General features: G+C 39.0%; 1 protein-coding gene and 1 long non-coding RNA gene across 7 annotated transcripts in view; one reads left to right on the plus strand and one right to left on the minus strand.

The window, feature by feature from the left end:
• The window catches only part of LOC138751984 (uncharacterized), a 98,129-nt gene that overhangs the window by 6,997 nt on the left and 76,970 nt on the right, over nt 1–14,162 (plus strand). Inside the window, exon 3 of one of the 5 annotated variants that reach the window (XR_011350303.1) lies at nt 10,842–11,061. The exons of 3 other annotated variants lie outside the window; for them this stretch is intronic. This is a non-coding gene — a long non-coding RNA (uncharacterized lncRNA). Of the gene's footprint in view, nt 1–10,841; nt 11,062–14,162 lie in introns of those variants that run through there. One more of the 5 variants, XR_011350304.1, reaches the window with a different exon arrangement.
• The window catches only part of slc39a4 (solute carrier family 39 member 4), an 86,574-nt gene continuing 76,517 nt past the window's right edge, over nt 4,106–14,162 (minus strand). For both annotated transcript variants that reach the window (XM_069915102.1, XM_069915103.1), the window contains exons 10-12: nt 13,708–13,860; nt 11,496–11,683; nt 4,106–9,652 (exon numbers count right to left, since the gene is read on the minus strand). In XM_069915102.1, the coding sequence (XP_069771203.1) occupies nt 9,521–9,652; nt 11,496–11,683; nt 13,708–13,860 (473 nt within the window). In that variant the 3' untranslated portion in view covers nt 4,106–9,520. The remainder of the gene's footprint in view (nt 9,653–11,495; nt 11,684–13,707; nt 13,861–14,162) is intronic.

Below are 14,162 nucleotides of genomic sequence, written 5' to 3' on the forward strand. Positions count from 1 at the left end.
GAAGCCCATAAACTTTGAGCAGAGTCTTGGGTGGGAGGCTGTTGTGGTGGGGGACCTTAGCCAAAAAAGTTGAGAATAGCTGGCTTAGAATATGGGTTGAATGGTGAATAACTCTAAGAAAAATGTCAACTAATATGTAGGAGTATTTCTTTGGCTTGGCTTCGCGGACGAAGATTTATGGAGGGGGTAAAAAGTCCACGTCAGCTGCAGGCTCGTTTGTGGCTGACCAGTCCGATGCGGGACAGGCAGACACGATTGCAGCGGTTGCAAGGGAAAATTGGTTGGTTGGGGTTGGGTGTTGGGTTTTTCCTCCTTTGCCTTTTGTCAGTGAGGTGGGCTCTGCGGTCTTCTTCAAAGGAGGCTGCTGCCCGCCAAACTGTGAGGCGCCAAGATGCACGGTTTGAGGCGTTATCAGCCCACTGGCGGTGGTCAATGTGGCAGGCACCAAGAGATTTCTTTAGGCAGTCCTTGTACCTTTTCTTTGGTGCACATCTGCCACGGTGGCCAGTGGAGAGCTCGCCATATAATACGATCTTGGGAAGGCGATGGTCCTCCATTCTGGAGACGTGACCCATCCAGCAATCTTAAATTAGCATTATTTCTATTCATTGTGAATACTCCAGCAAGTGTTTCTCAGCCACACACAATTCTCCTCGAAAAAGTTCTCCCACAATACTGCTCAGCTGGAACTTTTCAAGAATTTTAATGCAACAACTAGTCAGGCTTTTTTTTAAGATCAATCACTTTGCTGTGATACAAGATTGTTTCAGGGCAGCAAATTTCTTTCCTTGAACATTGTGTTGAACTAAATTCAAGATTCTTTTATTGTCATATAATAAAACCGATTAAATATGATACAAAATTGCATTTAGTCTCCCATAAGTCAAAGATTTGCCATCAGCAGAAATTGCCCAGCACCCCTCATAATTAGAGAAAGAGAAGCAAAAGAGAGTCCCTTCAGAGTCATTGAGTGTCTGCGGATTTGCCTCCAGTTTTTGCCTGCAGGATTTGCCTGCAGCCTCTGCAACAATGCAGACTTCAGCACCATCCATTGACAACCTATGTTCCAGATCCCAACCTCCAACATGATCAGGAAACCTTCAGCGCTTGATGCCCCTCAGGAGCCCCTCCTGCTCTCGGCACCCTCTCGCATTCCGGTTCCGATACCTGATACCCCTTCAGTCAGTCTCCAGCAGTCCGCATCCTGCTGAGTCCCTTGACCATGGCCCCAGCAACCTGCAGCCTGTGTGGGTAGCTTGTCTCGAGTCTCCAACAGCCTGCCACCTGTATCTTCTTCAACCACAGAGCCCCTCACTGGTCTGACACTGTGGTCATTATCCCGTAGGGACATCTTCTTCTGCTTCTCTTTCTCAAACAGGGAGTGTTCTCTTCGTTTTCTGGTCCACTGTGCCAGTCCTCTGGGCTTTTAGCTTAACTAGTTTAATCATTATTGTTGCTGATACTCCAGTATAATCAAAGTACTTGAACTTAAATTCCCCAACAATCTTTCAAATCACCTGAGAAGTCAGTCAGAGCTTCAGTTAAATAGCTTATCCAAATACAATACTTCCATCAGTGCTGCATTCTGTATTTGTACTGAAGTGCCATCCTCCATTTGTTGAAGCCTCTGGAGTAAAATGAGAATCCACAGCTCTCTGATTCAAAGATATGTTATCACATGATAACCATGGTAACATGACAGGATTTACCAAAGTCTCATACAACTTCCTTTCAACTGGTTTACCTCTTCTTCCATGATGTTGACCTTGCTTCAACTTGTCTCACTTTCCTGCCACTCTCCATAAAACCTCCAGATACCTCTCCAAGTTAGGTCATTAACTAGATTCTCACTGGTTATCACTTTCCCATCTCACCTATATCCATGTTAAAAATACCCAACTCTTACCATATTTTCCAGGTCCTTCAGTATTTGGTTTACTCTGTCCATTTCATGTGCAAATCTCAAATTCGATTGTTGGAGTTTGTAATCCTTAATCATCTGTTTTGTTGTAAACAATAGTAATCCAACCACCGATATAAGGAGAAAGTAGTATCTTTCGCAAGGTTAACCTTTGTTTCTAGGGCAGCACGATTGGTGTTGCGGTTAGCGCATCACCTTTACAGCGCCGGCAATCGGGACCGGACTGGGGTTCGAATCCCACACTGTCTGTAAGGAGTTTGTATGTTTTCCCCGTGTCTCTATGGATTTTTTCTGGGGGCTCTGGTTTCCTCTCACCATTCAAAAATGTTCTGGGGGTATAGGTTAATTGGGAGTATATTGGGGGTTAATTGGGCAGCAGGAACTCGTGGGCTGAAATTACAAGGTCGACACCAGAGTATATGTTGGCGGTGGGGGTGAGGTGGGGGGGGGGTGGGGGGAGGCATGGTCCATCCTGTCGACTGGGAGCGGGGGTACTAGCAGGGGCATATATCTCATTGAGTCCCTCAGACAGGAGGGCACTTTTTTTTATTGTGTCAAGTGTCACTAAACACTATTGATTCTTGATGCACGCTAGTGACATGGCTGGGGGAGGGTGAAGTTGCTGCCATGTGTCAACCTAGATGCTACTGATGTGGGTGGGAGTGGGTTGAGTCTGATGGCCAGACCATATTTGGGCAGGGGTGGAAGCACAGCACCTCATTTAGGGGGCCACAGCACCTCGTTGGAGGGGGGAGAATAGTGCCTACGGATGGCCCCACTTGGCGCCGACGCTGCTAAATTAAAATTTAAAAATATTTCAGCCACTTTTCATCTCACTGCAGAACCTTGAAGACAACCTTATTGAAATCTTCATGTTATAAGACATAGGAGCAGAAATAAATAGGCCTTCAGCCCAACGAGTCTGCCCAGCCATTCAATAAGGAGCTGATCCACTTCCCCACTCAGCCCCACTGCCCGGCCTTCTCCCCATAACCTTTGACACTCTGGCTAATCAAGAACCTATCAATATCTGACTTAAATACACCCAATGACCTGTTCTCCACAACTATCTGTGGCAACAAATTCCACAGATTTACCACCCTCTGGCTGAAGAAATTCCTCCGCATCTCTGTTCTCAGCGGACACCCTTCAATCCTGTAGTTGTGCCCTCTTGACCTAGACTCTCCCACCATAGAAAACAACCTTTCTACATCTACTCCAAACATGCCTTTTGACATTTGAAATATTTCTTTTTTTTTTTTTTAAATTTTTTATTTTTCACACCATAAATCACAATCGCCATGATATACACTTTTTCTTTTCCACACATTTACAGTGACTTTTTCTCCCTCCCCCCTCCCTCCTCCCAAGCCACCCCCCCACCCCCCCCCCCTCTCATCCATTTTAGGTATACAATCTAGGTTGCATTAATTCAGTTAGACAATGTTGTCATTCAACAGAAATACACCAGAAATTCTACTGAGTCCATTCTTTTCTTTTCTTCTCCTTCCATCAACTTAGGTAATGTTTGTTCCCGGTAGGTTTTCGCTGTTGTATTTAATGTAAGGCTCCCATACTTGTTCGAATATTTCAATATTATTTCTTAAACTATATGTTATTTTTTCTAATGGAATACATTTATTCATTTCTATATACCATTGTTGTATTTTCAAATTATCTTCCAATTTCCAGGTTGACATAATACATTTTTTTGCTACGGCTAGGGCTATCTTGACAAATCTTTTTTGTGCATCTTCCAAGTCAATTCCAAATTCTTTATTTTTTATGTTACTTAGGAGAAAGATCTCTGGATTCTTTGGTATATTGTTTTCTGTTATTTTATTTAATATCTGATTGAGATCATCCCAAAATTTTTCTACTCTCTCACATGTCCAGATTGCATGAATTGTTGTTCCCCTTTCTTTTTTACATCGAAAACATCTATCAGATACTGTTGGGTCCCATTTATTTAACTTTTGCGGTGTAATGTTTAGTCTGTGTAACCAATTATATTGTATCATACGCAGCCTCGTATTTATTGTATTTCTCATCGTTCCAGAGCATAACTTCTCCCATGTTTCCTTTTTTATCTTTATATTTAAATCTTGTTCCCATTTTTGTTTAGTTTTACCATTTGTTTCCTCATTCTCCTTTTCTTGCAGTTTAATATACATATTTTTTATAAATCTTTTGATTAACATTGTATCTGTAATCACATATTCAAGGTTACTTCCCTCTGGTATACTCAAGTTGTTTCCTAATTTATCTTTCAAGTAGGATCTCAGTTGGTAATATGCCAGCGCTGTATCTCCAGTTATATTGTACTTATCTCTCATTTGTTCAAAGGATAAGAATCTACTTCCTGAAAAACAATTTTCTATTCTTTTAATCCCTTTTTTTTCCCATTTTCTAAAGGCAAGGTTGTCTATTGTAAAAGGGAGTAGCTTATTTTGCGTCAATATTAGTTTTGGTATTTGGTAATTTATTTTATTTCTTTCTACATGAATCTTCTTCCATATATTGAGGAGATGGTGTAATACTGGAGAAGTTCTATGTTGTACCAATTTTTCGTCCCATTTATATAATATGTGTTCAGGTATCTTTTCCCCTATTTTATCTAATTCTAGTCTCGTCCAGTCTGGTTTTTCCCTTGTTTGATAAAAATCTGATAGGTACCTTAATTGTGCGGCTCTATAATAATTTTTGAAGTTTGGCAATTGTAAGCCTCCTTGTTTATACCATTCTGTTAATTTATCTAGTGCTATCCTCGGTTTCCCCCCTCTCCATAAAAATCTCCTTATTATTTTCTTTAACTCTTTGAAGAATTTTTCTGTCAGTTGTATTGGCAATGCCTGAAATAAGTATAGTATCCTTGGAAAAATGTTCATTTTAATACAGTTTATCCTTCCTATCAGTGTTAGTGGTAGCTCTTTCCAATGCTCTAAATCGTCCTGTAATTTTTTCATTAGTGGATTGTAATTGAGTTTATATAATTGGCCTAGATTTTTGTTTATTTGCACACCTAGGTATCTTATTGCCTGCGTTTGCCATCTGAATGGGGATTCCTCCTTAAATTTTGAGAAATCCGCGTTATTCATAGGCATTGCTTCACTTTTATTTACGTTTATCTTGTATCCCGACACTTCTCCATATTCCTTCAATTTCTTATATAGTTCTTTTATTGATAGTTCTGGTTCTGTTAAGTACACTATCACATCATCCGCAAACAGACTGATTTTATATTCCCTGTCTTTTATTTTTATTCCTTTTATATTATTATCTCTTCTTATCGATTCTGCTAGTGGTTCTATAGCTAGCGCAAACAATAATGGTGATAGTGGGCATCCCTGCCGCGTTGACCTGCTTAAGTTAAATTGCTTTGATACATGTCCATTTACTGTCACTTTCGCTAACGGTCCCTTATATAATGCTTTAATCCAATTAATATACTTCTCCGGTAAACTGAATTTTTGCAATACTTTGAACAAGTAATTCCATTCTACTCTGTCGAAGGCCTTCTCTGCGTCTAAAGCAACTGCTACTGCCGGTGCTTTATTTCCTTCTACTGCATGAATTAAGTTAATAAATTTACAAATATTGTCTGTTGTGCGTCTTTTTTTGATAAATCCAGTTTGGTCTAAATTTACCATTTTCGGTACCTGTTCTGCTAATCTGTTCGCTAATAGTTTAGCTATTATCTTATAATCTGTGTTTAGCAGAGATATTGGTCTATATGACGCTGGTGAGAGTGGATCTTTCCCTTGTTTTAGTATCACTGTAATTATTGCTGTTTTACATGAATCTGGTAAGTTTTGTGTCTCATCAATCTGGTTGATTACATCCAGGAGGGGCGGTATTATTAGGTCTTTAAATGTTTTGTAGAATTCTATTGGGAGTCCATCCTCTCCTGGTGTCTTATTATTTGGTAAATTTTTTATTATCTCTTGTATTTCTACTGTTCCAAATGGTTCTGTTAATTTATTTTGTTCCTCTATTTGTAGTTTTGGTAGTTCAATTTTAGTCAAAAATTCATCTATTTTCCCTTCTTTCCCTTCGTTTTCGGTTCGGTATAATTGTTCATAGAATTCTCTGAAGTTTTCCTTAATTTCTTTTGGATTATATGTAATTTGTTTGTCTTTTTTCCTTGTTGCCAATACCATTTTCTTAGTTTGCTCTGTCTTAAGCTGCCATGCTAAGATTTTGTGTGTTTTTTCACCTAGTTCATAATATTTCTGTTTTGTCTTCATTATATTCTTCTCCACCTTATATGTTTGTAATGTTTCATATTTTATTTTTTTATCCGCCAATTCTCTTCTTTTGGTTGTATCTTCCTTTATTGCTAATTTTTTTTCTATGTTTATTATTTCCCTTTCCAACTGCTCTGTTTCCTGGTTATAGTCCTTCTTCATCTTGGTTGCATAACTTATTATTTGCCCTCTAATGAATGCTTTCATTGCGTCCCATAGTATAAACTTATCTTCCACTGATTCCGTATTTACTTCAAAGTACATTTTTAATTGTTTTTCAATAAATTCTCTAAAATCCTGTCTTTTAAGTAGCATGGGGTTTAATCTCCATCTATACATTCTTGGAGGGATGTCCTCTAGCTCTATTGCCAATAACAGGGGTGAGTGGTCCGATAATAGTCTAGCTTTATATTCCATTTTCCTAACTCTCCCTTGAATGTGGGCTGATAACAGGAATAGGTCTATCCTTGAGTATGTTTTATGTCTAGTCGAGTAGTATGAGTATTCCTTTTCTTTTGGGTTTTGTTTCCTCCATATGTCCACAAGTTTCATTTCTTGCATTGATTTAATTATAAATTTGGTTACTTTGTTCTTCCTGTTAATTTTTTTCCCCGTTTTATCCATATTTGGATCCAAATTCAGATTGAAATCCCCTCCTATTAGTATGTTCCCTTGCGTATTAGCTACCTTCAAAAAGATATCTTGCATAAACTTTTGATCTTCTTCGTTAGGTGAATATATATTAAGTAGATTCCAAAGCTCTGAATATATCTGACATTTTATCATAACATATCTCCCTGCTGGATCTATTATTTCCTCTTCTATTTTAAATGGCACATTTTTGCTAATTAATATAGCCACTCCTCTTGCTTTTGAATTATACGATGCTGCTGTTACATGTCCTACCCAATCTCTCTTTAATTTCTTGTGCTCCCATTCAGTTAAGTGTGTTTCTTGGACAAATGCTATATCTATTTTTTCCTTTTTCAGTAAATTTAGTAGTTTCTTCCTTTTAATTTGGTTATGTATTCCATTAATATTTAGAGTCATATAGTTCAGCGTAGCCATTTTATATTTTGTTTATCTTCTCTTTCCGTTTTTCCATCATTACCTTTCCTCCTTTTCCATTTCTGTTTTCTTATTTTCAACTCTTTACCAGACAACATTCCTACAACATCCAACATTTTCCTTATTCTCCTATTTCTATCTTCTTTATCCCCAATCTCCCCTTCCCCTCCTGAGTTGCCCTTTATCCCTTGTCGGACAACCACATCTCCCCTCTCCATTTGGATTTGCGAATCCACTCGCAAGCGTCAACTGATTTTGCAGTGACCGCTCTTTTCCCCCACCCAGCCCCCCCCAGAAAAGATTTCGCTTTTTATATGTCACAAAGGTCACTCTTTTAATTCCCTCCTTATTCTCTCTATTCCATTACCTTCTCTTATTAATTCTTGTCTATACTCTCTATGTTTTCCTCTAATTACAGATACTTTCACATATGCCCATTGTCTCTATTCACTCTTATACCTCTTTACCCGCATACATATCAATCGTGGTCATTTTTACCCTCCTTACCCTTCTTCATCCCTCAGTCTATTTTTGTCTTTACCCACATACATATCAATCGTGATAATTTTTGCTCTCATTACCCGTCTTCATCCCTCAGTCTATTTTTGTAATTGTTCTGCAAATTTTCGTGCTTCTTCTGGATCCGAGAATAGTCTGTTTTGTTGTCCTGGAATAAATATTTTCAATACCGCAGGATGCTTCAGTGTAAATTTATATCCTTTCTTCCATAAAATCGCTTTTGCTGTATTGAACTCTTTTCTCTTCTTTAGGAGTTCAAAGCTTATATCTGGATAAATGAAGATTTTTTGCCCTTTATACTCCAGTGGTTTGTTGCCCTCTCTTACTTTTTCCATTGTCTTCTCCAGTACCTTTTCTCTTGTAGTATATCTTAGGAATTTTACTACAATAGATCTTGGTTTTTGTTGTGGTTGTGGTTTAGGGGCCAATGCTCTATGTGCCCTTTCTATTTCCATTTCTTGCTGTAGTTCTGGACATCCTAGGGCCTTAGGGATCCATTCTTTTATAAACTCCCTCATATTCTTGCCTTCTTCATCTTCCTTAAGGCCCACTATCTTTATGTTATTTCTTCTGTTATAATTTTCCATTATATCTATTTTTTGGGCTAGTAGTTCTTGTGTCTCTTTAGTTTTTTTATTAGATTCCTCCAATTTCTTTTTTAAGTCTTCTACCTCCATTTCTGCTGCTATTGCCCGTTCTTCCATCTTGTCCATTTTTTTCCCCATTTCTGTTAAGGTCATATCCATTTTATTTATTTTCTCTTCTGTGTTGTTTATTCTTTTTCTTAAATCCTTAAATTCCTGTGTTTGCCATTCTTTAAATGACTCCATGTATCCTCTAACAAGAGCAAGTATATCCTTTACCTTGCCTTTCCCTTTATCTATTTCACTGTACTCTTCCTCTTCTTCTTCCTCTGGGTTGACCATCTGTTGTTTCTTTGCTGCCCTTTCCTCCTCTTCTTTCTTGTTTCCATTGTCTTCTGTGGTCTCTTCTTGCTGCAGGTGTTCTGCAGCTGTCGTTGCCGGCTGTGGAGATTGACTCCCCAGCTGGTCCCCCCTCCCGTCGGTGTGTTTCTTTGCATGCGCATCGCGCATGCGCGAGGAGTCGCGCATGCGCGGTTGCGCACTTTTACTCGGCTCTGTGAGCCATTGTTGTAGTTCTTTTTCTACCGACCTGAGGTAGTGGGGCCCTCTCTCCACAGCGGGCCTCTTCGGACAGGTAAGGCCTTCACCTTTTTCCTCCGTTGTCTTCTCTTCCTCTCTTCTTTCCGTTGATTTTGATTTTTCTCCTTTTGTCTCCATCTTCTTTCCACCTTTATACTCACTTTTCTTTAACTTGTATTTCTGTGCCTTTGTATTTTCTCTTGTTTTTCCCGACTTTTCTGGAGAGGGCTGGAGTTCACCGTCCGGCCACTACTCCATCACGTGACTCCTCCTACATTTGAAATATTTCAATGAGATTTCCCTCCTCTTAAATACCAACGAGTAGAGGCTGTCAAATGCTCCTCGTATGATAACCCTTTCATTCCCAGATCATTGTTTCTTCCTGTTGATGCCTCAAAAGTTAACCCAAGAAGATGTCTTAAAGTTTCTCGGGAATATCTCCATGCATCTCAAAATAAAATTCAATTGCACTGACTGATTAAATAATATATGTTCCACCATCCTTTCAACTACCCAGCTCACTGCCCTGCAGTGAAGATTAAATAAAGGAGATCCTCATAAACTGCACCAGTAGAAACTATTCAGTGGGGAACCACTGAGAATTATCCAAAATGAATTTGATCCTCATAGAGTGACAAAAGGATTAAGATGCCCCAGCCGACAAATAATCCGACATTTTGCAGAAAGAACAGTAGCCAGGGATTCTTGCTCTTTGCTCGCATCATCTCTGGAAGCTAAAGGAAAGATGAACAAAATTAAGAATTATTTTCTCAATTTTTTTTGGATTCATTTCCTGAATATGGTGCATTATTACTGTACATATTCTGTAATAGTCAAATTTTTTGGATCAGTTTTCAAGTCAAATTTGAGGGGATCGACTTTTACATGGGCCATACTTTTAAGGGGCTAAAATTCACACAAGAATCCAAAAGTACCATATATATTCACGTCATAGTTGAAAACATGAGAAAAAAATGCAATTTTTGGAGCAAAAAAGTGGGGGTCAACTATTACACGGTTGTAGTGAGCGTTGAAAGAACCAAAGACTTGTTAACTAAAAGACTGGAGTATATCACAAGTAGGTCGACCAGTCCAGAATGACCTGGTCTGGCTAGGAGCAATCCTTTAAGACCTGCCAGTAGGCATGGCTACGCTCACAGTAATCCTACACTACAATCTGTACATATACACATTGGTGATAGAATCTGTACTCTCACAACGGTATCAAAGATTACACGAGTGTATAGAATATGCTGAATGATTTTTTAAATTTATAACACAGTAGAAGCTGATTCCAAATATTTAACCTGTGCCCAATTATACCCAATTAATCTACAACCCATATATTTTTGTGGGTGGGAGAAAGATGAGAATATATATAAATTCCTTACAGACAACACCGGATTCGAACCTAGGTCGCTGGCGCTATAACAGCATCATGTTAACCGTGTCGCCAAATATCTTTCCTGTTACCGTGCTGGAAAGGGTACAGGAAAGATTCACAAGAATGTTACCAGGTCTTGCTGTATCGGCGGCAACTTTTTTCCTTGGAGCATTGTAGGCTGGTGGTGGGTTGGATCTTACAGTGGATTATAAAATCATGAAGGGTAAACACTCATTGTCTTTTACCTAGGGTAGAGAAATCTAAAACTAGAGGGCATAGATTAAAGGTGAGAGGGGAGAAATTTGAAATACCTTTTTTTATATACAGAGGGTAATAGGTACGTGGAACAAACCGCCAGAAGCAGTGTGCACAAGTACAACATTGGCAAGACATTTGGATGGATAGGATAGGTTCGTAGTGTGATAAGGGTCAATGGAAGCAAATGGGACTAGCTCTTGGTCAGCATGGACGAGGAGGGTCTATTTTTGTGCTGTAGAGCTCTGATTCAATCCCAAAGATTGCATCATTATTGTTTTCAGGCTCACTGGATGTTCAGCAAGTCCATGAGCAGCGATAAAGGAGAGAAGGCCACAACGACCCCTTCTTTCTCCATCTAAACTTAGTACTTACATTTTCTACCCCAAAGGAGCCCTTCATTCTTCTGCTCGCTGTTCCTATTTTCATTGGAAGTAGGAGCACTAAAGTAGATCATCACCATTTACATGAAGCCAAGAAGCTGAAGAGAATGTTGATACAGCAAAATAGGTAACTAACTGCATTCTTACCTGATTTGGAGCAGAATTTACATCTCATTTTTAATTTAGTTAAGGTATTGATATGGCAGTCACATTACCCAGGTTATACAGGTAAACCCTGCTTTACGAATACTCAAATTACAAAAATTTGCTTCTCTGAAGAAACCCATGTTTGCTTTTAATGGGTTTTCACTTTTACGAAAATTGTCTTTAAGAGTAGTCAGTGGGGCTTTGCTTTACGAATTTCCAGTTTACGAATGGTTTCTCAGGAATGCTCAACCTTTGTAAAGCAGGGCACACCTGTATTAACGATGAATAATCCCTGCTGATTTAATTACTATGAACTGGTCTGGTATTTTGTGTGTGTAATCTTAATTACACCTTTGTGTTTGCTCCCAAGTGTGAGCAGTAATCTTTAATACATGAAGATATACGCACCATATCTGCAAGAGCCACATATAGGAAGAGCCCTGTTGTTACGGTGAATATCCATTCTTGCACTATCTCATCTGTCGCAACAGCTAATGCTATGTAAAGTCCAATAAATGCAGTCAAGGCGCTGCCGAAGTTCATGAGGACAGATCTCTTCACAGAGATTCCGGAATGCAGCAAAACTGCAAAATCACCTAAGGTACAAGAGAGGGCAAACTCATGATTGTTATCAAGAGTATCGAAGTGAGAAAGTGGAAACATTTTGGGAAGATCTAAACCAGATATTAAATGAAATCACAGAAAGCAATATACCAAAAAACCCAGAGATCTTCCTCCTAAGTAACATAAAAAACAAAGAATTTGGACTCGATTTGGAGGGTGCACAAAAACGATTTGTTAGGATAGCCCTAGCCGTAGCAAAAAAATGGATTATGTCAACCTGGAAATTAGAAGACAACTTGAGAATACAACAATGGTACATAGAAATGAATAAATATATTCCATTAGAAAAAATAACATATAATTTAAGAAATAGCATCACAATATTCGAACAAATATGGGAGCCATACATGAAATACAATAGAGAAATCCTACCGTGGACTAACACCACCTAAAATGACAGAAGGAGAAGACAACGGAAAGAACTGACTCAGTAAAATTTCTTGTTTATTTTTATTAAGTGACAACATTGTTTAACGGGTTTAATGTATCTTATAGATTGAACTTCAAATAAATGGAAAAGGGAGGGAGGGAAGGGAGGGGGGGAAAAGGGGGAGAAAATGACACTGTATATATTCAAGAGAAAAAATGTCTATGTATCTTGGTCAATATGGTTTATAGTATAAAAAATTTTTAAAAAAGAGAATCGAAGTGATATAGGAGTGAGGTAACTGATGGCACAATACCTTGGACATTTACACGGAATACTTAGGGATCTCAGAAAATCAATATAGTGTCCTGTCATAAAACATGACAGTCTGCAGACACTCTGATTGAAGTAAAAACACAACACTGGAGAAACTCAGCAGGTCCAACAGTGGACTTCATAGAACAAAAAAAATGTGATGATGAGCTCAAGCCCAAAACGTTGGGTCTGTATCTTTACCTTTGCTCTATAAAGTCCACTGTTGGGCCTGCTGAGTTTCTCCAGCATGGTGTTTTTAACATCCTGTCTGATTCACTCAGACAATCACTATTCCACTTTTGAACATGATTATAATGAAACAGATCCACCCTGATAAGTTATTTATCATCTCATCCAAAAAGAAGTCTCTTAGCACTGCAATGGTCAACACTTCTGACTTAATCAGCATTTTACAGCTTCATATTATGAGTGAAATTTCCAAGCAAGGGAGATATATAACTTGATGGAGTTGACAGAGTTGAAGTTAGGACTTTTGAATGATTGTGGATGACACTTTGAGGTCAAAGTTGATTTTCATACATTATCTTGTTTTATTTTTAATTTGTTTTCTAATGGAACACACAATACTCTCTAAATGCCCATTTCAATATAATATATCAAAGGAATCCAAAATAACTCTCAGCTGGAGTAATTAATTTTAGACTCTTTCTGGATAGAAAAACCAAGTCGAATCTAATGCCCTTGTGAAGGATGAATTTGCGCAGGTCCATAAATAACTGAATATAGAAAATTTAATTTAATTCTTAATTTAATTTTAATTTAGACAAACAGCAGGGTAACAGGCTTTCTGCCCCACAAGTCTGTGCCACCCAATTATACCGATTAACCTACAAACCCCATATGTCTTTTCTGAAAGGTGGGAGCACCCGGAGGAAACCCATGCAGGTCATAGGACGAACGTACAAACAGCGCCAGATTCAAACCCAGGTCACTGGCACTGTAGTCTTTCTTTTCTTTTCTTTGGCTTGGCTTCGCGGACGAAGATTTATGGAGGGGGTAAAAAAGTCCACGTCAGCTGCAGGCTCGTTTGTGGCTGACCAGTCCGATGCGGGACAGGCAGACACGATTGCAGCGGTTGCAAGGGAAAATTGGTTGGTTGGGGTTGGGTGTTGGGTTTTTCCTCCTTTGCCTTTTGTCAGTGAGGTGGGCTCTGCGGTCTTCTTCAAAGGAGGCTGCTGCCCGCCAAACTGTGAGGCGCCAAGATGCACGGTTGCGCTAACCATTGCGCTAACCATTGTTCATAGATAAATTGTATCTGATAGAAGATTATGAAGAATCAAAATCAAATCTTACCCATTTCATGAGGAAGTTCATGACATAAAACTGCGAGTGTTGTGGCAAGTCCTGCTTTCCAGGAGACAGAGAAAGCTGCCCCCAGTGCCAGTCCATCTGCAAAGTTATGGATCGCATCACCAATTACAATCATGTATGGAAGCACACGCAAACCTGTAGGGAAAAGTAAATAAAAATGTTAATGGAAACACTGGTGATGAAGGAATCTTGAACAAATGTTGAGAGAGTGGAGAAGCTCAGCAGGTCAGGCAGCATCCAAGGGTAGAAATGGTCAGTCAATGTAACGAGTCAGGTCTCACTAAAGAGGTCCAAGCCACAGTGTTAACTGATCATTTCTCTCCATGGATGCTGCTTGACCTATTGTTTAGCTGCTATTCTTCTAGGTTGTGTTACATACTTTAAGCAATATGTTTTGAGCTCCTATTGAATTTTAAATCTAGGCTCACTACTTTATA

Source organism: Narcine bancroftii, chromosome 1 (assembly GCF_036971445.1).
Source record: "Narcine bancroftii isolate sNarBan1 chromosome 1, sNarBan1.hap1, whole genome shotgun sequence".
In the NCBI taxonomy this organism is placed as follows: Eukaryota; Metazoa; Chordata; class Chondrichthyes; order Torpediniformes; family Narcinidae; genus Narcine; species Narcine bancroftii.